The sequence below is a fragment of the Schistocerca cancellata genome, chromosome 1, assembly GCF_023864275.1.
Source record: "Schistocerca cancellata isolate TAMUIC-IGC-003103 chromosome 1, iqSchCanc2.1, whole genome shotgun sequence".
Taxonomy (NCBI): domain Eukaryota; kingdom Metazoa; phylum Arthropoda; class Insecta; order Orthoptera; family Acrididae; genus Schistocerca; species Schistocerca cancellata.
This window is the reverse complement of record NC_064626.1, coordinates 1,012,432,021-1,012,456,784: the sequence shown is the minus strand read 5'-3', so window position 1 is coordinate 1,012,456,784 and position 24,764 is coordinate 1,012,432,021. Positions and strand designations below refer to the sequence as shown.

The 24,764-nt window shown below is 40.4% G+C and overlaps 1 protein-coding gene across 2 annotated transcripts in view; it reads right to left on the bottom strand.

Annotated features, from left to right (window-relative positions):
- The window catches only part of LOC126089118 (transmembrane protein 135-like), a 110,393-nt gene that overhangs the window by 63,288 nt on the left and 22,341 nt on the right, over positions 1-24,764 (bottom strand). For both annotated transcript variants that reach the window (XM_049906886.1, XM_049906887.1), the window contains exons 3-4: positions 19,292-19,418; positions 2,921-3,075 (exon numbers count right to left, since the gene is read on the bottom strand). In XM_049906886.1, coding sequence (XP_049762843.1) covers positions 2,921-3,075; positions 19,292-19,418 — 282 coding nt within the window. The remainder of the gene's footprint in view (positions 1-2,920; positions 3,076-19,291; positions 19,419-24,764) is intronic.

The window sequence follows — 24,764 nt, the reverse complement described above, 5'->3', positions numbered from 1 at the left end:
GAAAGAAAATTCCCGGATTTTTCCCGGATTTCCCGGTTAAAAATACAATTTCTCCCGGGCGAAAATACACTTTTTCTGTGTTAAGTGACCATATACTATTCCCTGGCACTGTAAAGCTCATCAATCCTTTGAATGTTTATGATTTTATATACCGACGTAGAATTTCCCGCCACTTTAGAAAATGAAACCCGGAGGGGGAGGGGGAGGGGGGGGGGAGCATGTTTCGAAACACCTTTGATGTGCAGCAATATGTAGGCTGCATATTTTCGTATTACGAAGGTATAAATTCAGATTCCACCAAATACCGCATGTTACTTTTCAAAGCTTTGAAATCGAGATTCCGATGCGCTTTTGTAAGCCACTCATAACTCATGTCACGTTATCTCGCCAGCTGATGACAGCATAGGAGCACGTGATGTACTCAGCCAATAGCAAGATCACTCTTAAGTAGCGCGAAAACAAAAAATAAGAAAAGTTAATGGTTTGAATTAATATACATAGCATTCACATATAATATTGGTCTCCAAAATTAATAAGCTGGAAGAGAAGCCAAGCTTCCACATATAATTTTGATCTTTTTGCCCGTGGAACACTTTAAAATACATCACACAAATGTGCCAGTAAAATTTTTAAGAACGACATTAATGTGTGATCTTCTGAGCTCGAAATTCTTTTAAATGGCCGTCCTCAAAGAATTGATTTTTAAATGAGAGTCAAACGCTTTGTTATTTAATAAATTCATCATACATTCTCGCACATAGTTCATCTCGCGTAAAAGGAAATGTGCTTTTAATGTATGTAACGCTTTTCAAACCACCGTTCACAATATTTTCCCACTACCTGTTAGAAATAGGTTCATTTCAGCAGTTGCAAGAGAGCGCCAGATAACAGCTGTCACAGCACGATGACGCAGGAAGGCCATATGTTTGTACATGTAAAACATTAAAAGATCTTACATTATGTCATAAAAGAAACAAGACATTAAATGACACTTCAAGAGCATCGGAATTTCGTGAACCATACTACAATGCATAATTCGGCTTAAAGCGCACATTTGTATGTCCAGATTCGGACGTAAATTTTCTTGGAGTACCAGTATTTTATTATCTCGTGTTTGGTTCTTTATTATGGCATAATGTCATACGTGCACTTGAAATCAGTGAACAGCTGAAACCAGCCAACGGTGTGAAATTAAACAGTTCGTTTCAAATAAACTGACTACCTCAGCAGAAAAGATTAATAAAAGCCCAATCTCTTTAGCAAACCGACGAAGATAACTTCATTATTCTGCAAGGCGATTAATGCTTGACTGTCAGAAAGGTGGGAAATAAAATCTGAAACTAATGACATATTTTGGCCATCCATATTTATGCGAATGTATTTTGATTCATTTGATAACTCCCGGTCACGAAAATCTGTTTTATCATTTAACGTGTGAGCACTAAACGAAGAGGAAACAACAAAATCACTGAATGTAAACACAGGTCACGAGGAGATGATCCACCTCCCCACCGCAACTCAGACTGCTCTGTGCATCAGGCCCGGATTTACTATATTTCCGAACCAGGGCAATATTAGGTAGTGCCGCCAAGCCACACTTCTGTAACAAGAAGCGGGAGAAGGTACTACTGTACTACTCATACGCGACTCAACTGCGCAAGGACAAGAGCCCGCCCGCAACTGCTCAAAGGAATCTAATTTAAACAGTTGTCACGTCACGCTCATCGGAGGCAATTTGTTGTTATGAAACACTGCATATCTTCCAAAAGCCTTTGATATATTTTGCTGTTGGCAGACGCTTGTATGAGCACTGTGTTTCGTTATTGTATACGGCGCATTTCCTTTCCAACTTAAGTTTATTTTACCTTTTTTTCCTTTCTCGTTCATGTTTCGTTGCTTCAGTGTTATTCTGCAGTAACGGGGTACAGTAATGTCCTTTGTTAGAGTGTTGGTTCTTACCATTCAAAATCACAAAAATTTAACTGAAAACTAAAACAATGAAAAATTCCCAGAATTGTAAACAATTCCTGGGTTTTTCCCGGTTTTCTCCCAGATGAAAAAATTCCCGGGTTTTTCCCAGATCTCCTGGTTGTCCCGGGTCGTATACACCCTGTTACAGGCATCCAACGCTGCTGGCCATGGCTTGGCCATAATGGATAAATGAAGTTACCTCTGGGAGCTAATAAGAGAAGTAAAAATTTTCCTACTGACTGGCTCATCCTTTACACCACACATTATTCTGATCATTATTGCTGCCAGCAATTGGCTACCACAATAGTTCATGTTTCAGGTACACTTCAGTCATAAATTTCCACTTGTTAGCCATACCAGTCAATTTCTCACAATTAAACTGATTGTCCACCCAATGTCATCTTAGGTGTGTTCAGTTTGTTCAGCAAATAAATCTTGCATTGTTCAGCAAGTAAATCTTGAATTTTTCTTTACAAAAAATTTGATAGCATCATACTGAATAAATGCAATATAGTATCTCACAAATAAGAATGGCAATTTATGTCACATGGTTACTACCGATCTTGACTTGTCAATTTCTGAACAGAAGGTACTGTACAAATGTGGAAACTTTACTAATCTCTTTCTGGGCCCATAATCTGTTGGATATTGACTCCAAAAGTCCTTTTACGAGACTATAAATATGACAATGATGACTTACATTCCCTCACATATTAATGTTATGAAATATGAAATTCATTTATTCCATGATCATTACACGAGAAAGAAAAGAGGAAAACAACAAACTACAAGGTGTCGGCACAGAAAAACACAGCTCTTCCTAACAATATTTATAAATAATATTTGGTGGCAAGTCTACTGCAGAAATGATCTCTCTCACTCTACCCCGATTACACAAACCAAGCACTCAGACAAAAACAAAACTGAACTTTAGGCAAAAGTTGCTCACCTCAACAATCCATAGATCGAGTCATGGCTTATATGATTGCTTCTATAAAAATAGAGTAGGCCAGCAACCGACGTCATAAAAATCAACACTTCCCCATAAGGTATAGGCTTCACCCAGCCACGCCATACTGCCATGCGAAATAATGTCTCTGATGCCTTAAAAACAAAAGAAATTAGTATCAGTCAGGAACACTCAGCGAACAATTCAGGCTATATAACATCGTCCAAAATAATACGAACCAATTCCTCACTGTTGATTAATATGAAGCATAATTAATTACAACAAATAGTTTCTTTTCAAGTGAAGTTATTTCCCAAAAAGTTTTCTACTTTTTGCACTTATAGGGAGAGGAGCACAAATGGTCCTATTCCATATACACGTAAGTGAAACCCTTTCCTATTTTTGTAACCACTTATGCATAATGATGATGATGACTGTTTTCTTTAGGTGTATGGTATCAAGATCCTCAACATCTTACTAGTACAGAGAAAATGAAAATTTCTTTTACAATAAAAATATAATATTACCCTTAAAGATGTACACGTCTCATTGCATGAGTGTGTGTGCATGCAGTGGCCCTCCTCTATACGTGTGATGTGCAAGAGAAACTTTGTCCTGTCAGATGACTTGGGTGAGGTACACCACAGCCAGATAACTTGTTTCACTGAATCCAGCTAATCATTCCTCGCCATCTACTGCTACTTCTTGCCTCACAGTATCATACCTCTTTGACTCAACAGCAAGATGATCAGCAGAAAGGTGCATAGCTTTATTTTATTGTATGAGAAGATGTTCTGCATTATTTTTTTCTTACGAGAACAGGTTGTATATGCAGACAAGAAAAGAATTCCCCAGATTTCCCGGTTAAAAAATGCACTTTTTCCCCACGTGAAAATATACTTCTTCCAAGGTCAAAAATACACTTGTTCCATGATATGTGACAGTATGCTTTCCCTTGGTGCTGTAAAAAATATCAATCCTGTGAAACTTCATAGAACGAAAAAACTCAGGGGGGGGGGGGGGGGGGGGGGGAGTTTTGGAAAGCTCTGATGTGTAGTAACATTTACACTGCATATTTTCATATTATGATATGCTGCATATTTTTGTTCGTATTACAATAGTATGGATTCAAAACAGCATGTTAGTTTGTGAGCACTGAAATCAAGATCGAAATGCGTTTTTGTAAGCCAATCATAGCTCATGTCACATGACCTCGCCAGTCAATGACAGCAGATATTCAGAGCATAGGAGACATGACACAGTCAGCCAATAGCAACATCACTGTTAAGCAGAGTGAACACACAAATATGGAAAGTTAATGGTTTAAATTAATGTACATAATGTAGTTACAAGAAAAGTTAAGCTTTCACATACAATATTAGTCTTGAGGATTAACAAGCTACAAGAAAAGCTAAGCTTTCACATATAATATTGGTCTTTTTTGTGTGTGTTACACCTCAAGATACATCACACAAATGTGCCATTAAAATTTTAAATAATGGCATTATTGCCTGGCCTTCTGGGCTCTAAATTCTTCTAAGTGGCTATTTCTCAATGTGTTAAGTTTCCAATGAGAATCAAACACTCTGTGATTAAAGAAACGCAACCTGTTAGAAATAGCTTCATTTCAACAGTTGCCAGAGAGGCCCACAAAACAGGCGTTACTGTGCTTGGGCAGCTATGATGATGTAGGAAGTCCATACATACATACATAGTATAAGATATCTTACATGACATCATAAAATAAATAGGATATGCCAAGAGCATCAGAATTTCATGCACCACACCAAAATGCATAATTCAGCTTAAAGTCACATTCATATGTCCAGATTCACAACGAAGTAGGCCCCAACCCGATATCAAGATTTCACTGCGGTTTTCGGGATGCAAATTTTCTTGGAGTACTAGTACTGTATTATCTCATTTTTGGTTCTTTATTATGGCATAATGCCATATGTTCCAGAAGAAGAAAATGAGCACTTGAAATTCAGTGAACAGTTGAAACTAGCCAATAGTGCGGAACAAAACACTTCATTTCTAATAAATTGACTGCCTCAGGGGAAAGACCAATAAAAGCCACGTTTATTTAGCAAACCAACAAAAATAACGTCATTGTTCTGCAAGGCAACTGACTGCCAAAAACATGGAAATAAAATAAAATCAGAAAAGCGAAACTAATAACATATGTTAGCCTTCCGTAATTATGTGAATGTATTTTAATTCACTTGATAGCTCCAAACCAGATACCTGTTTGTATTCATTTGATGTGAAACGTGTAAATGGAGAGGAAACAGCAAAGTCACTACATGTAGATACTGCTTATGTGTAGACTAAGGCCTCTTACAGACAGGTAATTTTAAGCAGTGCTACTGAGCAGCACGCATCAGTCCCCGTGGTCTTTTTTCGTTGCTCTGCTTAGCAGCGCTGCTGCTGTGCTTAATCAGTGCTGCTCACATCGTGTACATCCCATTCAGTCGATAATACGGACTCAGACAAAGTACTGTTGCTCTGGTTTTCTTGATCAAACGAGAATTCAGGCGCCAATGCCGTAAACGTAAATACTGGCAACACCCAATGTGCATCACTCATACAATATACAGACATTTCTATACTGTATATAGGGAGTTACATGAAGACTGTGCCAAGTTCTTCAACTACTTCAGGATGTCAGTACCAACCTTTTAGGAACAACTACATTTGCTGAAAACACGTATTTCACGCCAGAACACTTGCAAAGTACAAATAGTAGAAGTAAAATGATTTTATTTTAGCAATTTGTGTTACATAAGAAAATTACTGAAGTATCTGCACTAGCAGAATACCAATGCGGAAAACACAAGCCCGAAAACAATTTATTGGACTCACCAAAATGAAACAATAATACAATCTCCAAAATAACAACCGACTCGACCCCAACTGTGGATCGATACAAATACAAAATAATGAATAATAATAATAGAAAAGACCAGACTATTCAGTGGGAGCGAACACAATAAACAATCCTACAATGTCAAGAGGTTCGTCAACTATACCAAGTCCATCTACAAGAGATCGGTCAGCTAGAAGAGGCGTCTGGCCGTGGTGGCAGCTCTGTATCTTTCCAAGTGGTGCATCGAACTGCCTTTTGCCGGCACTGTTCCACCTTAAAAAGCTCATTGGGGGATGTATATGCCAGAACTATTAGCGATTATGTGCCTGGTGTATCAAAGTAGTTCCTTGGCTAGCTGAGACCTCTGGTGAAGCTGTTCTGTAGGCTCCGCGAACGGGTAGCGGTCCCTGCCATTGGTGGAGACATGGTGTTGTGTTGTATTGTGTTGTGGCTGCCGGTAAGTATTTGTTTTGTCAACACAGACGATGTAGGTTTTCCTGGTGGACATACGCCCTGTGATGCAGGCGTCTCGTGTTGGTTGGACATGAAGTGGGACGCCAATGCAGTAGGCGCTATGATGTATGAAGTGGGTGGCCACAGCAATTACAATATGTGTAGACATCCTAAAACAAATCGTCGTACACTGATGTATCAGAAAACTGAGATGGTGATTCCAACAACGCCTTTTGTGCTGACTGAGCCAGCTGTACCTCATAAGTGGCTATGGAAGCAGATGAGCCATGTTCCACAAAGTGCGTTCCACTTACATTTCCCTGTGATACACCCACTTTTCCATGAGCATTACCGTATGTAATGTATTTTTGCAGCACACTCGTAAGTTCGAATTTCGCATTAGATGGTTTTTCTTCAGGTGTGGCCTTGAAATGAGGTAGCAAAGAGAAATAATCTATCAGGATCTTCCTCCATTAATTTTGATTTCTTTTGAACACTTCCTGCAAGTATTTCAAAAAAATTCTGCTTTCTAAAAGTCTTTTTGGGAATGCTAGAGCCTGAGATAGTAGGAGACGGTTCTTGATTGGCGCTTGACTCTTCGTTGGCCATAACGTCTGTTTTTTTGTCAACAGGAGGTGTTTCACATACAGCCACTAAAAACGAAAGTTGCTTGAAGAAAATTTACTGCTTTCTGGCATTTGCCACTGAACCACTCTTCACTTTTTTCTGTTTCTGCAGCTCTCGAGTGTACGAATCTCTTACATTTTCCCACCCTTTTTGCAACTGAGTTGCTGAAATAAAAAGATTTCTTTTTTGATTTCAGGTATCTTGCATCAGGAAATACATGCACAGATCTAAATTACGCATATAAATGTGGAGTTTCTAACATCTCAAGCTTAGTAAAGGACACTTGTCAAAATATTTGGAATGTTCTGAAAGAGTCTACATTTTCGATGCTTATTGAAGTGGACTGGTTGAATATTGCAGAAGGTTTCAGACAAATGCAGATTTTCCAAATTGTATACGAGCAATAGATGGTACACACATGCATCTGATTAAGCCCCGGCATAGTGGCTCACTTAAAGTACAAACATTTTTTCTCAACTATTTTATAAGCAGTTTGTGATGCAAATTATAATTTTGTTTACATAGATGTTGGATCCTCCCCCCATGAACCATGGACCTTGCCGTTGGTGGGGAGGCTTGCGTGCCTCAGCGATACAGATAGCCGTACCATAGGTGCAACCACAACGGAGGTGTATCTGTTGAGAGGCCAGACAAACGTGTGGTTCCTGAAGAGGGGCAGCAGCCTTTTCAGTAGTTGCAAGGGCAACAGTCTGGATGATTGACTGATCTGGCCTTGTAACAATAACCAAAACAACCTGGCTGTGCTGGTACTGCGAACGGCTGAAAGCAAGGGGAAACTACGGCTGTAATTTTTTCCGAGGGCATGCAGCTTTACTGTATGATTAAATGATGATGGCGTCCTCTTGGGTAAAATATTCCGGAGGTAAAATAGTATCCCATTCGGATCTCCGGACACGGACTACTCAAGAAGATGTCGTTATCAGAAGAAAGAAAACTGGCATTCTACGGATCGGAGCGTGGAATGTCAGATCCCTTAATCGGGCAGGTAGGTTAGAAAATTTAAAAAGGGAAATGGATAGGTTAAAGTTAGATATAGTGGAAATTAGTGAAGTTCGGTGGCAGGATGAACAAGACTTCTGGTCAGGTGACTACAGGGTTATAAACACAAAGTCAAATAGGGGTAATGCAGGAGTAGGTTTAATAATAAATAAAAAAATAGGAGTGCGGATAAGCTACTACCAACAGCATAGTGAACGCATTATTGTGGCCAAGATAGACACAATGCCCATGCCTACTACAGTAGTACAAGTTTATATGCCGACTAGGTCTGCAGATGAAGAAATTGATGAAATGTATGGTGAGATAAAAGAAATTATTCAGGTAGTGAAGGGAGACGAAAATTTAATAGTCATGGGTAACTGGAATTCAAGAGTAGGAAAAGGGAGAGAAGGAAACATAGTGGGTGAATATGGATTGGGGGAGAGAAATGAAAGACGAAGCCGTCTGGTAGAATTTTGCACAGAGCATAACTTAATCATAGCTAACACTTGGTTCAAGAATCATAAAAGAAGGTTGTATACATGGAAGAAGCCTGGAGATACTAGAAGGTACCAGATCTATTGGTTATGACCACAATCTATTGGTTATGAACTGTAGGTTAAAACTGAAGAAACTGCAAAAAGGTGGGAATTTAAGGAGATGGGACCTTGATAAACTGACTAAACCAGAGGTTGTACAGAGATTCAGGGAGAGCATAAGGGAACAATTGACAGGAATGGGGGAAAGAAATACAGTAGAAGAAGAATAGGTAGCTCTGAGGGATGAAGTAGTGAAGGCAGCAGAGGATCAAGTAGGTAAAAAGACGAGGACTAGTAGAAACCCTTGGGTAACAGAAGAAATATTGAATTTAATTGATGAAAGGAGAAAATATAAAAACGCAGTAAATGAAGCAGGCAAAAAGGAATACAAATGTCTCAAAAATGAAATCGACAGGAAGTGTAAAATGGCTAAGCAGGGATGGCTAGAGGACAAATGTATGGATGTAGAGGCTTATCTCACTAGGGGTAAGATAGATACTGCCTACAGGAAAATTAAAGAGACCTTTGGAGAAAGGAGAACCACTTGTATGAACATATAGAGCTCAGATGGAAACCCAGTTCTAAGCAAAGAAGGGAAAGCAGAAAGGTGGAAGGAGTATACAGAGGGTCTATACAAGGGCGATGTACTTGAGGACAATATTATGGAAATGGAAGAGGATGTAGATGAAGATGAAATGGGAGATATGATACTGCATAAAGAGTTTGATAGAGCACTGAAAGACCTGAGTCGAAACAAGGCCCCCGGAGTAGACAACATTCCATTAGAACTACTGACAGCCTTGGAAGAGCCAGTCCTGACAAAACTCTACCATCTGGTGAGCAAGATGCATGAAACAGGCGAAATACCCTCAGACTTCAAGAAATATATAATAATTCCAATCCCAAAGAAAGCAGGTGTTGACTGATGTGAAAATTACCGAACTATCAGTTTAATAAGACACAGCTGCAAAATACTAATGCGAATTCTTTACAGACGAATGGAAAAACTAGTAGAAGCCGACCTCGGGGAAGATCAGTTTGGATTCCGTAGAAATGTTGGAACATGTGAGGCAATACTGACCCTACGACTTATCTTAGAAGCTAGATTAAGGAAGGGCAAACCTACATTTCTAGCATTTGTAGACTTAGAGAAAGCTTTTGACAATGTTGACTGGAATAATCTCTTTCAAATTCTGAAGGTGGTAGGGGTAAAATACAGGGAGCGAATAGCTATTTACAATTTGTACAGAAACCAGATGGCAGTTATAAGAGTCGAGGGGTATGAAAGGGAAGCAGTGGTTGGGAAGGGAGTGAGACAGGGTTGTAGTCTCTCCCCAATGTTATTCAATCTGTATATTGAGCAAGCAGTGAACGAAACAAAAGAAAAATTCGGAGAAGGTATTAAAATCCATGGAGAAGAAATAAAAACTTTTGAGGTTCGCCGATGACATTGTAATTCTGTCAGAGACAGCAGAGGACTTGGAAGAGCAGTTGAATGGAATGGATAGTGTCTTGAAAGGAGGATATAAGATGAACATCGACAAAAGCAAAACGAGGATAATGGAATGCAGTCGAATTAAGTCGGGTGATGCTGAGGGAATTAGATTAGGAAATGAGACACTTAAAGTAGTAAAGGAGTTTTGCTATTTGGGGAGCAAAGTAACTGATGATGGTCGAAGTAGAGGGGATATAAAATGCAGACTGGCAATGGCAAGGAAAGCGTTTCTGAAGAAAAGAAATTTTTTAACATCAAGTATAGATTTAAGTATCAGGAAGTCATTTCTGATAGTATTTGTATGGAGTGTAGCCATGTATGGAAGTGAAACATGGACTACAAATAGTTTGGACAAGAAGAGAATAGAAGCTTTCGAAATGTGATGCTACAGAAGAATGCTGAAAATTAGATGGGTAGATCACATAACTAATGAGGAGGTATTAAATAGAATTGGGGAGAAGAGGAGTTTGTGGCACAACTTGACAAGAAGAAGGGACTGGTTGGTAGGACATGATCTGAGGCATCAAGGGATCACCAATTTAGTATTGGAGGGCAGCATGGAGGGTAAAAATCTTAGAGGGAGACCAAGAGATGAATACACTAAGCAGATTCAGAAGGATGTAGGTTGCAGTAGGTACTGGGAGATGATGAAGCTTGCACAGGATAGAGTAGCATGGAGAGCTGCATCAAACCAGTCTCAGGACTGAAGACCACAACAACAAGATGTTGGACCTTATGGCAAAAGTTCAGATTCACAAATCTTTAAAAACAGTACTCTATTCAGCGAGATAAGAGCCAACGAACTGAATGTTCCTAGACTAAAACCAATATGTGCTGGAGGAGAGCCACTGCCATTTACATTTGTTGGTGATGAAACATTTGGTTTGACAGAATATATGCAAAGATCCTAGGGTGGAAATAATTTATAATGAGCAAGACGTTTCATAGCGAGTACATTTGGAATACTCAGCAACAAATGGAGAATATGCCACTGCCCACTCAATGTTTCAATTTATTTGGCCTATATAATAAAAGCATGCTGCATATTACATAATTTCATTCATCATAGAGATGGATATACATCTGAAACCACTCTGTACATCGTTGGACTAATGGAGTCAAGAAAGCCTTAATGCCGAGAACAAGGAACAAATCAGTCTCTGTTATCAGAGATAAATCTGCTGAATTGTTTGCAAGTGAAGAAGGTGTAATGAGTGGGCAATTGAACAAAATTTGATCTGGGGACTTCTAATATCTGTACATGTAATAATGTAACATACATACCTTTTTGGTTTTTGGAATCTATGTTTTTTCATTTGCAAATCCTGGAATAAACAGTTTGCACAGTTCTTCTCATGCTCTGCATTTACAATCCTGTTGCTGTATTCGCTACATACTGAGTCCCAAACAGTAGGGCACATTTCTACCTCACAAATGAAATGCTCATTATCAAAACTCATGGTGCTGTGAGAACGACTGATACACTAATAGAATGCCACGTACGTAAGGTAACAGGTGTGAAAACGCCGCTGCCAACAGTGGGCAGCCACTCATGCACAGATGGTCACACGGTTGCCCCTGCCGCTGGCATACAAATCGCCACATGTGTAAATGTCCCATCTATTTGCACTACGGAACACTGACCATTTCTGCCGCGCTGCTGAGCAGTGCTGCCAGAAATCGCATGTGTGTAAGGGGCCTAATCCCCTTCCCACTACAACCCAGACTGCCATGCGCATCATACGGCAATCTGGCAACCTGGGCGTGCTAGAAAAAATTTTCCAGGTAGCATCTGGCTGCTTGTTGCTACTATTGATACAGCTAACAGTCACATGTCAAGTAGCCGGAAGTGGGAGAAGGTGCTGACTAAATGCAACTCAACTGCACATGCCGCGGGCAATTGCTCAAACGAACTTTACGTAAACAATTGTGACATCACGCTCATCGACAGCAGTTTATTGTTGTTATGTATCCCGTAGTCTTCATCCTAAAGCCTTTGGCACATTTTGATTTTTATCAGTTCTTACCAGTCAAAATTATAGAAATTATAGAAAATTAACTCAAATCCAAAACAATGAAAAATTATAAAAAATTCCCGGGTTTTTCCCAGTTTTCTCCTAGATGAAAAAATTTCTGGGTTTTTCCCAGATATCCTGGCACATATACATCCTGGATTATATTGTAGGGCATCAGGGAAATCAGAACAGTTGAGAAATTTCTTCCCTCAATGATGCATCTGATACCACGTGTACAGATCTGCATACTGCTCAGCACTAAATACTAGTGAGCAATAAAACAGTAACTCCTTATTTTGAGGCACCATATTAACAATGATAAAGTAATGGTTCTAATCTGAAATATTACATAACACAAAACAAAGTCAGACTTCAAATTACATTTGGGGTATATTCTTTTTCTTTATGCGGACGAGTTGAAACAATTGCAGTCTCTTAAGATACCAAGGCAGTAAACACACCCAACACCAAAGGTTGTAGGTGCAATTTTCTGTTGTTTATACAGTACACACCATCCACATATGTGGATGTAATTATTATTATTCAGCTATTGTTGGCCAGTGTCAAATTTGCAAGTACTCCATTCCACTTACTTGTATCTGCTGCCCACCACCAACCAGCCAAATGAGGACACTGCCACACACATATTCTTGACCATGGATGCTGACTCCAGAAATAACTATGTTTCTCAAATACAAATACTGACAAAAGAGTCCTGACTAACATTCAGATAGGAAGTACAAGTGTTGATGATGTCAAAATGTGTTAAAATGTTAAACCTTTCTATTTGTAAGGCTACAGAAGTGTTCTTTTTTTGCACATGAAAGCTAAAGACAAGTATGTCCGATTCAACTGTTCACGAGTGTAAATGAATCACAGATACCTTTTAATAACATGTTAACGAACCTAATGCAAGAATCCCATGCGACAATGATAAGACTTGTGCAGAAAGTAACTCCACATATATAATAAAACTGTAAAATTGCTCTTTTCATTGAACAAAACCATAGCAACTGTTTACAGCAAGCTTAATAAAACACAAAAAGACGTGATTCATTTCACTTGTAGGAGATGAGGCAACTGCTTTTAAATGTTCATGTACAGGGTGTCCCAGGAAGAATGGTCAATATTCAAAGATACGATAGGAACTATCAATCAAAGCACTAAAGTCTAAGAAATATGGGCTCAAAAATGCATATCTTAAGAGCTATGAGTACTACTTCATCTCTTATATTGTAAAACAACTCTCTTCTACTGCAAGCTCTTTGCTTTTCCATATTCTGAGAGGTGGTAGTATTGACCAAAACCTGGGAAAAAGTCAAAAAGTCCTGTAAACATGGCTTCTAAAATGCATTTCGTAAGAGCTATCAGCACTATGGCACAATGGGACATACTCTCTACCATATACTTCACAGTGGCTGGCGGAGGGGTTTGCGGAGTATATATGTAGATGCAGAGGTAGATGTAGATGTAGATGCAGACTTGTTCAGTGGAGGACATGTGTTTATAGTACTGAAGATGAACAGGAGCTTACAGTTCTCAAGGTATGTACTTTAAAGTCCACAATTATTGGACTTTATTTCTTGTTTTGGTCCATACTACCACCTTTCAAAATATGGAAAGCAAAGAGGTCAAACAATGGAAACTCCAGGTAGAAATATCAACAATGTAGGAAAACACAGATTGCTACTTACCATAATGAAGGCATACTAAGCTGCCAACAGGCACAATTAAAAGACACTTACATTATGCTTTTGGACTCAGCCTTCATCAGTAGAACACACACACACACACACACACACACACACACACACACACAAACACCAATCATACACACAAGCAAGCACACCTTACACACACATGACAACCAACTTCAGCATCTCGGGCCAGAATGCAATTATCACCTGGGATGCAAGCAGCAATCTGGAGGTGGTGGGGGAGTGGACGGGATAGTAGTGTATGAGTAGGGAAAGAGACGAATAGAGTGCAACCAACTGGAGATTGTGGCGCACATTGGAACAAATGATGCCTGTCGTCTGGGCTCCGAGGTCATTCTTGGTTCATTCCTGTGACTAGCAGAGAAGGATGAGAAGATCAGTCTCGCACATGGAGTTTCAACAAACTCTCAATTTACAGCATTGTCCCCAGAACTGGTCATGGCCGTTTGGTTCTGAGTCGAATGGGAGAACTGAACCAGAGATTTCAAAGGTTCTGTGACAAGCTAGGCTGCAACTTCCTGGACTTGTGCCATAGGGTTGAGAACTGTAGGCCCCCCTAAATAGGTCAGGTGTGCATTCCACATCAGAGGCTGACTGTGTGTGGGGTGCACACAAACGCCCGTTTTAGATTAGGCAACCCTCCATTCAATAAAGATCACAACAGCTATAGGAAACCCAGAATCACCTGTGTAAGACCAAAAGCAATGCCTACCACACGTGAGAGAATTGAAATCCTACTGGTAAACTGCCGATGCACTTGCAACAAAGTGCCACAGTTTGAAGCGCTCATGAAAAGCAGTGAGGCTCACATAATACTAGGCACAGAAAGCTTGTTGAAAACTGAGATTGATAGCAATGAGATTTTTGGGGAAAATTTAAGTATATATCGACAGGGTAGGCAAATGGGAAATGGAGGTGTTGTATTTGTCGCAGTAGACAAAAACCTCAAATCCACTGAGATACAAACTAAAGCTTACTGGGCAAGACTCAGTATCAGGAGCAGGCATAAAATCCTTCTATTGCCCACCAGACTCATCCCCTGATGTAACCAAAGCTTTAGAGAACACTTCAGTTCACTTGTATGAAAGTTCCCCAATCATACTGTAACCATCAAAGGAGAGTTTAATCATCCAACAATTAAATGGAAAATTACAGTTTTCTTAGTTGTGGGTGTGATAAAACATCATGTGAAACTTTACTAAATGTCTTCTCTGGAAACTACCTATAACAGATAGTTAGGAACCCCACTCATAATGGAAATATACTGATCCAATGGTGAAAAATACTTCTGACGTCTTGGAGGATGTCCACATCAAAACCAGTATCAGTGACCACAATATGGTTGTGACATACTGAAAGATTTGGATCAAGGCAACCAGGTAGATGTAGTGTTCCTTTATTTCCAAAAAGCTTTTGACCTACACTTATTGTCAAAAGAATGATCATATGGAGTATCAAGTGAAATTTGTGACTGGATTGAGGAGTTTTTGGTAGGGAGGACACAGCATGTTATCCTGGCTGAAGAGTCATGAGATGTAGAAGCAACTTTGGGTGTACCTCAGAGAAGTGTGTTGGGACCCTTGCTGTTCATGTTTTATATTAATGACCTTGCAAACAATACTAATAGTAAAATCAAGCTTTTTGCAGATGATGCAGTTATTTATAATGAAGTACTATCTCAGAGAATGTGCACAAATATTCAGTCAGAACTTGATAAGATTTCAACGTGGTGTAGAGCCTGGCAATTTGCTCTAAATGTTCAGAAATGTAATATTTTCCAATTCACAAAATGAAAAAAAGTAATATCCTATGACTATAGTATCAATGAGACATTATTAGAATCGGCTAACTCATAAAAATACCTTGGTGTAACACTTTTTAGGGAAATGAAATGATCACATAGGTTCGGTCAAGGGAAAAGCAGATTGTAGCTTTAAGTTCGCTGGTAGAATATTGGGGAAGTGTGATCAGTCTACAGAAGAGACTGCTTACAAATCACTGATGTGAGCCATCCTAGAATATTGCTTAGGTGGAGAAGGGCAGCATGAATGGTCACAGCTTTGCTTAATCCTTGGGAGAGTGTTACAGAGATACTGAAGGAACTGTACTGGCAGACTCTAAGACAGACGTAATCTACACCGAAAAAGTCTATATTAATAATGTTTCAAGAATTGGTTTTAAATGATTGCTCTAAAGATATACTACAACCCCCTATGTATCACTCATATAGGGATTGTGAGGATAAGATTAGAATAATTACTGCATGCAGAGAGGCAATCAAACAATCACTCTTCCTAAACTCAATACGTGAATAGAACAGGAAGAAACCGCAATAACTGGTACAATGGGACATACCCTCTACCATGCACCTCACAGTGGTTTGCAAAGTACAGCTGTAGATGTAGATGTCTGGTAGAGTGTGCTGGGACTAGAATGCCAACAGGCACATTGTCAAGATGTTGTAGGGCAGGAAGGTGGGGAAAAAAGGGCACAAAAAGACAGGGGAAAGACGGGCAGGATGCATTGGCATAGGGCACAAATAAACAGGGTAGGAGAGGAGAACAGTGAGAAGATGATAGGACAGAGGGAATGGAAACTATTGGATGGAGGGCGTGGACACAGTATGTAACCATACGCTGAGGCCGCGATAATTATGGGATCGGAGAATGAGTGGAAAGGATAACTTCTCCATCTGCACAGCTCGGAAAAGCTGGTTGTGGATGGAAGGATCCAAATGGCTCGGGTAGTGAATCAGCCACTGAAATCAAATGTGTTATATATAGCTGCATGTTGTGGCACAGGGCAGTCTACTCTGCTCTTGGCCACATTTCAGTTGTGGCCATTCATCCAGTGGACAGCTGGTTGACAGTCATACCAATATAAAAATCTGTGCGATGATTGCAGCAGAGCTGGTTAATAAAATGGCTGCTTTCAGACGTGGCCCGGCCACTCATAAGGTAGGACAAACCAGTGACAGGCCTGGAATAGGAAGTACTGGGTGGGTAGATTGGACAGGTTTTTCACCTGGTTCTTCCACAGGTACATGATCCTTGTGGTAAGGGATTGGAACTGGGCGTGGCATATAGGAGATTGGGTGGGCAATGGAACACCACTTTATGAGGGACATCCTACCCGAGATACTTCCCACCCCTCCTAAAGTGGTGTTCCATTGCCTGCCCAAACTAAACAACATCCTAGTTCATCCATATGCTACCTCCAATCCCAACCCCTTGTCTCAAGGATCATATCCTTGTGGAAGACACAGGTGCAAAACCTGCCAAATGCAACCACCCAGAACTTCCTGTTCCAGTCCTGTCACAGGTTTATCCTACCCCATCAGGGGCCGGGCCACCTGAGAAAGCAGCCATGTCATTTACATTGTTGCAACAAAGAGCTTTTAGTAGGAGAGATTTGTTCCACAGTACATAAAGAAGTGTTCACAGCTCTAATCATTGCATTTGCATTTTAGAGCCCATGTTAACTAGACTTTTTTTGCTACAAACAATAGTTCCTGTCGTATTCCCAATAGTTTAGTTTAGTTATGTCATGTTTCGTAGATCATTTTTACGATTATTTTATCGATATGATGCGGAACAAGTCAGATTACAAGATATATACATTAAAAACAAAGATTCCATGACTTACCAAACGAGAAAGCGCTGGTAGATAGGCACAATAAAAACACACACACACACACACACACACACACACACACACACACACACACAAAATTTCAAGCTTTCGCAACCCACGGTTGCTTCGTCAGGAAAGAGGGATGAGAGGGAAAGATGAAAGGATGTGGGTTTTAAGGGAGAGGGTAAGGAGTCATTGCAATCCCGGGAGCGGAAAGACTTACCTTAGGGCAGGGGCGGGCAGGAATCCTGCACATGTGCGGTGCACTTGCACGCATGCAGTGAACAGGTGTTCCGCGTGCACACAGGGGCAAGCTGGCCACCCGCTTATCTCCTATCCCCACCATACCTTCTGTCCGCTCCTTCCTCTGTAATGTGTTTTATTTCCTAACTTGTTTTGTTGAGTGAATGAATAAGGTTAGTAGGAGTGCTTGAAAAACACGAACAGTTACGTAAATTTTCATCACTGATGTTTCCTCTTAACCGAGACTTATTAATTCAGCAAATGGTTTTCCAGCTCTCGCTATACTAAGCGCAGTCTTATAACTTGCACATACCGCTGGGCTATTATTGTTGTCGTCCTGAAAACTTGATAACAGTGCTCCATAAAATGTTAAATCAGTTAGATGAGAGACATGACAAGAGAAAGTCGCAGATCTCTCGTGACAACAGCAACTATGACAAATTCAAATGGCTCTGAGCACTATGGGACTTAACTGCTGTGGTCATCAGTCCCCTAGAACTTAGAACTACTTAAACCTAACTAACCTAAGGACATCACACACATCCATGCTCAAGGCAGGATTCGAACCTGCGACCATAGCGGTCACGCGGTTCCAGACTGTAGTGCCTAGAACCGCTCGGCCACACCGGCCGGCCAACTACGACAGATTCATCTGGTATCGTCAGATCGCTCTTCTTAAGCTCAGTCAATTCCCCATCCGCTCAGAATCCGACAATAAATTGTACTCGTCCTTGTGAAATTTATTATAATGGCCTTCAAAACTAAACTTCCGTTGACCAGCGAGAATACTGCCCCATGTTAAACATTTCGAATTTTCACGTTTTTGCACAAAGAAAAAATGATTCTCCCATTACTTTTTAAAAGATAGCAAATCTCCACTTCTCCATTTCTTGAAATACAACATTCACTACATAGTGCTCGCTTCGCATCAACGTCCGCAGCTTAGCCTGGCACTACACTGCCGCAACCTGCCGGCTGTCGCCACAGCCCCGGTCGACGCCTGCACGCGAGCAGCACACGTGCAGCGCTGTGCGCTCATGAGCCGCGTGCAACGTTTGCTCGCCCCTGCCTTAGGGGGAAAAAAGGACAGGTATACACTCGCGCACACACACACATATCCATCCACACATATACAGACACAGCAGACATATTTCAATAATATGTCTGCTTGTGTCTGTATATGTGTGTATATGTGTGTGTGTGTGTGTGTGTGTGTGTGTGTGTGTGTGTGTGTGCGCGCGCGAGCGAGTGTATACCTGTCCTTTTTTCCCCCCTAAGGTAAGTCTTTCCGCTCCCGGGATTGTAATGACTCCTTACCCTCTCCCTTAAAACCCACATCCTTTCATCTTTCCCTCTCCTTCCCTCTTTCCTGACGAAGCAACCGTGGGTTGCGAAAGCTTGAAATTGTGTGTGTGTGTGTGTGTGTGTGTGTGTGTGTGTGTGTGTGTGTGTGTGTGTTTTTTTATTGTGCCTATCTACCAGCGCTTTCCCATTTGCTAAGTCATGGAATCTTTGTTTTTAATATATTTTTCCCATGTGGAATGTTTCTTTCTATTTTATACACACACACACACACACACACACACACACACACACACACACACACACACACAATATTAATATTATTGAAATTTTTAGTTCTACACATCCAACTACACTTAGAGGTACTTTTACTGCATTAACACTCACATCTTTAAAAATAATACAAAACAGGAGTTAACATATGCAAAGAAAGTAACATTTTCATTTTTTTATAATTTATTTTAAAAATGCTACTTACCACATTAGTAACATACAAACACAACAGCCCTCTTCTAGAAGGTCTTTCCACCAAAATTGAGGTATAACTAGCCAGAAATGCTGGTATGAATGAGGCAGTTAAGAAGTTGAAGTTTCCAAGTATCCGCCTGGAAATATCAAATTATTATAATGCATACCAGAAATTTAACAGCAAATAATATGAGGCAGATCATGAGTCCATAGGTAACAACTGTATAAATTCGTTCAGTTCTGACACATTCAGAAACTATAGAAATTGAATTTCTACATGTAAACGTGCACTTACAGAGTCAGTAGCTTTTTCGTTGCATGCTGCAGTTGATAACTGTTTACACAGTGAAGGATGGGAAGGGAACATGATGAATAATGAGTCCAATGATTAGACAAAATGGCAGAACCAATGAGAAAATAACTTTTGATAAATGTCATTATGATGTGGAGTGTATTAAATTATATGGTGACACAGTGGAATATATTGTGCAGAATGTCAAATAAAACAAAATAGTCTGTAAAACTGAAATTGTACACTTAGGATCCTACGTAGCCACTAGAGATGGGTCGTTCGCGAACTAACGGGTCCAAAGGAACAGTTCGCCAAGATGAATGGAAGGAGCAAGGAAAGAATTCTAAGGAACAGTCTTTCAGAGTTCACTTCAGACGTGGCTTTCTACTTATAGTTTCCGGGAATGGGAAACTGTCCGTCTCGTTCCCGCAATGGCACGTCGGCCGGTCTCGTTCCAGCCTGGGTCTCATTCCCATCTCTGTCTCGGTCTCGATGTCCCTCAGCCGGACTTGTCCTCCTTTGCATGGCTACTCACAGTTCCACTGCCGACTGCTCCTAAATAGTTCAGTATCGAGTCGTTCATTTCGTTCGATGCACACGCCCATTCTAGATCTGTTTCAAGCCTTTTTTGAACTCTGTACTTCTGATTCTTTCCGTATGCTATTCAGCATCGATGACCAGTAATTAAAATGTATTTTATAACTACATAAAAATTACGTGGTATGTAATGCATACTTCTTCTCAGGTAACAAAAGCGCATATCAGCTTACTTCACTATTTCGATAAACACCAGAAGACATACTTATAAAAAGACAATATTTTTTTTGTTATTACACATGCAAAGGAAGTCGGCATGGCACACAAGAGTGTCCATTTTCCGTCGTTTTTGATCTAAGGTAAAACAGCATGTTCATTGTTATTGAAGGCAGACCTACTCACAACTGAATGAAGCCTGCACTCCATAATCTAGTGTCTGGTGTCACGTTTTGTAAAGAGTATATGATAACTCCTACAATATTATTTCGGTGGTACAAGATGGCGCATGAAAAATCAGCCTCGAGTTCTAGACTGCTCATTGTCGCCCACCAATCGTCGTCTATTGTTTCAAAGTTGTTGTTTGAATTAACTTATTTGTTATTTCTTTACTACCTAATTGTTACATGTTCATCTATTCTGATCGTAGTGGTCAACAAATCGTGCATAACTGGCAAGCAGTATGTACTTGGGGCCCGTTTTTCATTAGCCACCTTATATTATTTCACTGTGATCTGCCACATAACACTACAATTGGCTAAACAGGAGGTTTTGCAGGACCACGAAAATTACTTCTACAAATGTTTGAGGATTCTGTAATGAATAAAAACTCTGTACTCCAGGGAGGGAGGGGGGGGGGGGGGGGGCAAGTGTCCCCTCTTGGCGCCTTTTATCTTCAGTCACCTATTCTACTAATTTTCAATTTCTCATTAGCACCATATACCATGCACAAATGAACAGTGAATAAGTAAAAATGAACGGTTCCCAAAAGAGAGCGATCACCAGTGAACTTGTTCCCAAAGATATACAAGTTTGCCCATCTCTAGAAGCCACAACCTCAGAAATAGGGCCATTTTGAAAATATGCCACTAAGTTTTCTAAAAAATTATTGGGCTACACTACAGATCAGTCTGTCACCACGGCCAGTTTTCCTCCAGCCACATTCATTGGCTTCACTAACTCACAACCAAACATTGGAAGACAAAACAATGTCCTGAGAAGTTGTGTCACATTCTGAGAAATGAAAACCAGTCACAAACTTTACAATCCATAATAGACAGGTCAATAATCCTCAATCGCTTGCTATTCATGTCAATAACAAAAGTCATCAATTCATATTTTCTACCAAAACAAGCTATTCTCATTAGCTACTCTACAGTATCACCCGACCGACGGAATTGAATTGCTAACAGCAGCACACAGTGGAAGAGTGCCAACATCATAAACGCGCTTTAACCCTCTAGTTTAAATATAATAATGGGAAAGGTAGGTATTAAGTGGAAGGAAAGGTAAAATGTACACTCAGTGGACAGATGGAAAGTTGCTATAAATCCAGGCTCAAACAAACAAACACTACTCATTAAATGGTGCATTAAACAGGATCTGAGAGTTAATCCTAAGAAGACTGTTGTCGTGCCATTTATGAAGAGACATATTTAACACTCAAGTTGGAACCTAAAGCTCTTCGATGAAACTCTACCTGTGAAGGGGACAGTGAAATATCTAGGGGTAACCTTGGATGAGAAGCTAACGTGGACCCCTCACATTGAGAGCATCTGCCCCAAGGCAAAAAGTACTCTAGTGAGTACTAGGAGGGCTTGTGGCAAAAACTGGGGCCTAAGCCCCAGGGGTATGCACTGGACATACACCACAGTGGTTAGACGTAGGATTTCTTATGGGGCTGTAGTGCGGTGGAAGAAGGTTGAACAGTGGGTTGCTGCTAAGGAGCTTGCTAAGGAGCAGAGATTGGCCTGCTTAGCCATAACAGGTGGATTTAGCAGCACACAAACCGCTGGAATGGAAGCCATACTGGATATGCCTCCACTTCACCTTTGGGTCAAGATGGAGGCAGCAGCTGGGACACACAGACCTAAAACTGGCCAAAACTGGCTCTCATTCGGATATCCAGAATCACACACTAACACAGTGAGTGAGGTAAATATAGGAAAGGCTGGGGAAATGCCTGCTGACTATATAATAACTCCCAACTGCTTCGACAAGCCTTACAACATAAGAATTGAAAGTGGGGAGCAGTGGGAAAAAACAGTTCGACACCATACGGGGGACATCGTTTGGTTCACTGATGGGTCAAAAACAGACCAACGCATTGGGGCAGGGGTGTACGGGGTTCAGCCAAGACTGGAGAGCATCATCTCGCTAGGAAAACTGGCCTCTGTATTCCAAGCTAAAATTACTGCAATCATGGCATGTGTGGAGGAGAATATGCGTAGGTACTACAATGACCGTAGCATCTACATCTATTCAGACAGGCAGCCCTGAAATCATTGGCAGCTCCTGCAACAAGATCTAAGATTGTTGCAGATTGCAACAGGGCTCTGGTGGAGCTGGGGGGGGAAGCAATAGGGTAAACCTAGTGTGGGTCCCTGGCCAATCAGGGACCTGTAGCAATGAACAAGCCGATAGATTGGCTAGGATGGGGGCAACAACTCCATTTATTGGACCAGAACCTGTCCTGACAATCACCAAGGCTATGATCAAATTAGAACTACAGAAATGGCTTAGGAAATAGCACACAGGATATTGGACCAAGGTCCATAAACAAAAACATAGTACGGTAATGATGCCCACGCCATGTTTTAAAAGAAGCTCTGTAATCCTGGGATTGAACTGGAAAGAGATCAAACTCATGATTGAATTGATGACCGGCCATGGGAATTTCAAAAAACTCCTACACACTGGGTATAACGGAAGAGGACCCTAAATGTAGGATCTGAGATGAGGGTGAAAAAACTGCATCACACCTAATCTTCGAATGCATGGCACTGGAGAGAAAAAGATACAGAATCGTCGGGACAACTAGACCTGAAGAAATTGTGTCTAACAAAAAACCTGTAGAGGAACTCCTTGCACTATTTAAGTGCACTGGTTGGCTTTGCTAGATATACAGGGAGCTATAACGCACAATAAACCTAATTTCGGTGCAGGCAGTGGCGAGTGAGACCTAAGCTGTTTTAGCTTCCCTGTTAAAATCAATCAATCAATCATGCCACTGGTCATTACCTAAACTTTTACCATCTCCTGTAGAAATGTATACTACTGTTGAGTATTTGCTGAATTTTAAAGTCAATTCAATTCCGACTACAAATGGATTCAGGCAAACTACAGTTTAAAAGTGATAGATGTTCAAAAACACCCAAGTACTTTAAACAGATTTCCATTGTTGGCAGCACTACAAAATTAGCTGCCTGCTCACCATTCCCCTTCTCGTTCTCATCATAGCAGAGGTGGGCTAAACTGTGACTTAATGAAATAGTAATTTCTGTGAATGCTACTTTTTGGTAACTGTGACTCTTAGTTGTAATTTGTCACAGTTTAAAACCGCAACTAATGAATTCACAACTTGTATACCTCCGCACTCTACCAATGCTATTTCAGCAACTTCTACGATTTATCATTACATATGGAAGTTACACCTGTCATTAGAGAAAATTTCATCTCAAAAAACAGTCAGTAGCAAGTATGTTTTTCATTTGTTTGTCCTTTGGCTTTAATTTTGTGTTAATGGAACAAGTATGAAAATCCAGAATGAGATTTTCACTCTGCAGCAGAGTGTGCACTGATATGAAACTTTCTGCCAGATTAAAACTGTGTGCCGGACTGAGACTCGAACTCGGTACCTTTGCCTTTCGCAGGCAAGTGCTCTACCAACTGAGCTACCCAAGCACGACTCACACCCTCACGGGGCATGAGTCGTGCTTGGGTAGCTCAGTTGGTAGAGCACTTGCCCGCAAAAGGCAAAGGTACTGAGTTCGAGTCTCGGTCTGGCACACAGTTTTAATCTCCCAGGAAGTTTCAAGTATGAAAATGTTAGTAGTGTGATTTTGAGAACCATGACATAAATTTCCACACAGTATAATAAGAGTTAGGGTTTGGAATACGGGTTTTAACTGCATTATTATATTCACAGGTATCTGAATCACATTTTCAGTCACTCAAAGTAGCGATAGTTCAAAATATCACCGATAGCAGAAATGAAGAAGTTGCCACTGCGCCTTTACTTGGTCTTCATCAGAAGAAAAGTTAGTTTCTAAATTTGTGAATGAACTTTGAAAGCTTGTTTATTGCCAAGAATGAAACCTCCACCATTCAACTGCTTTAATTACTGAAAATATTTCCAGTTGTACAGAGAGAATTACATTGCTAGTAATTAGTAACAGTAGAAAAGCTTAATAATCGTCACGATTTTCTAGACATAGTTCCCACATAAGCTACTGACTTCCCTATGCACCCATCCACCTTCAGGAGAGGTAATTGTGAACATTCAAGATAACTCTTGAAGAACAGGCAGCTTAAAAGAGCCATACTTGATAACAGGAGTGTCTAAGGTGAGTACTTGAATAGTGTGCCATTGAAGTAATTATGTCATTTGAAAGGAATGATAAATAAATGCGAAATACACTTTGAGTGAATAAGGGAA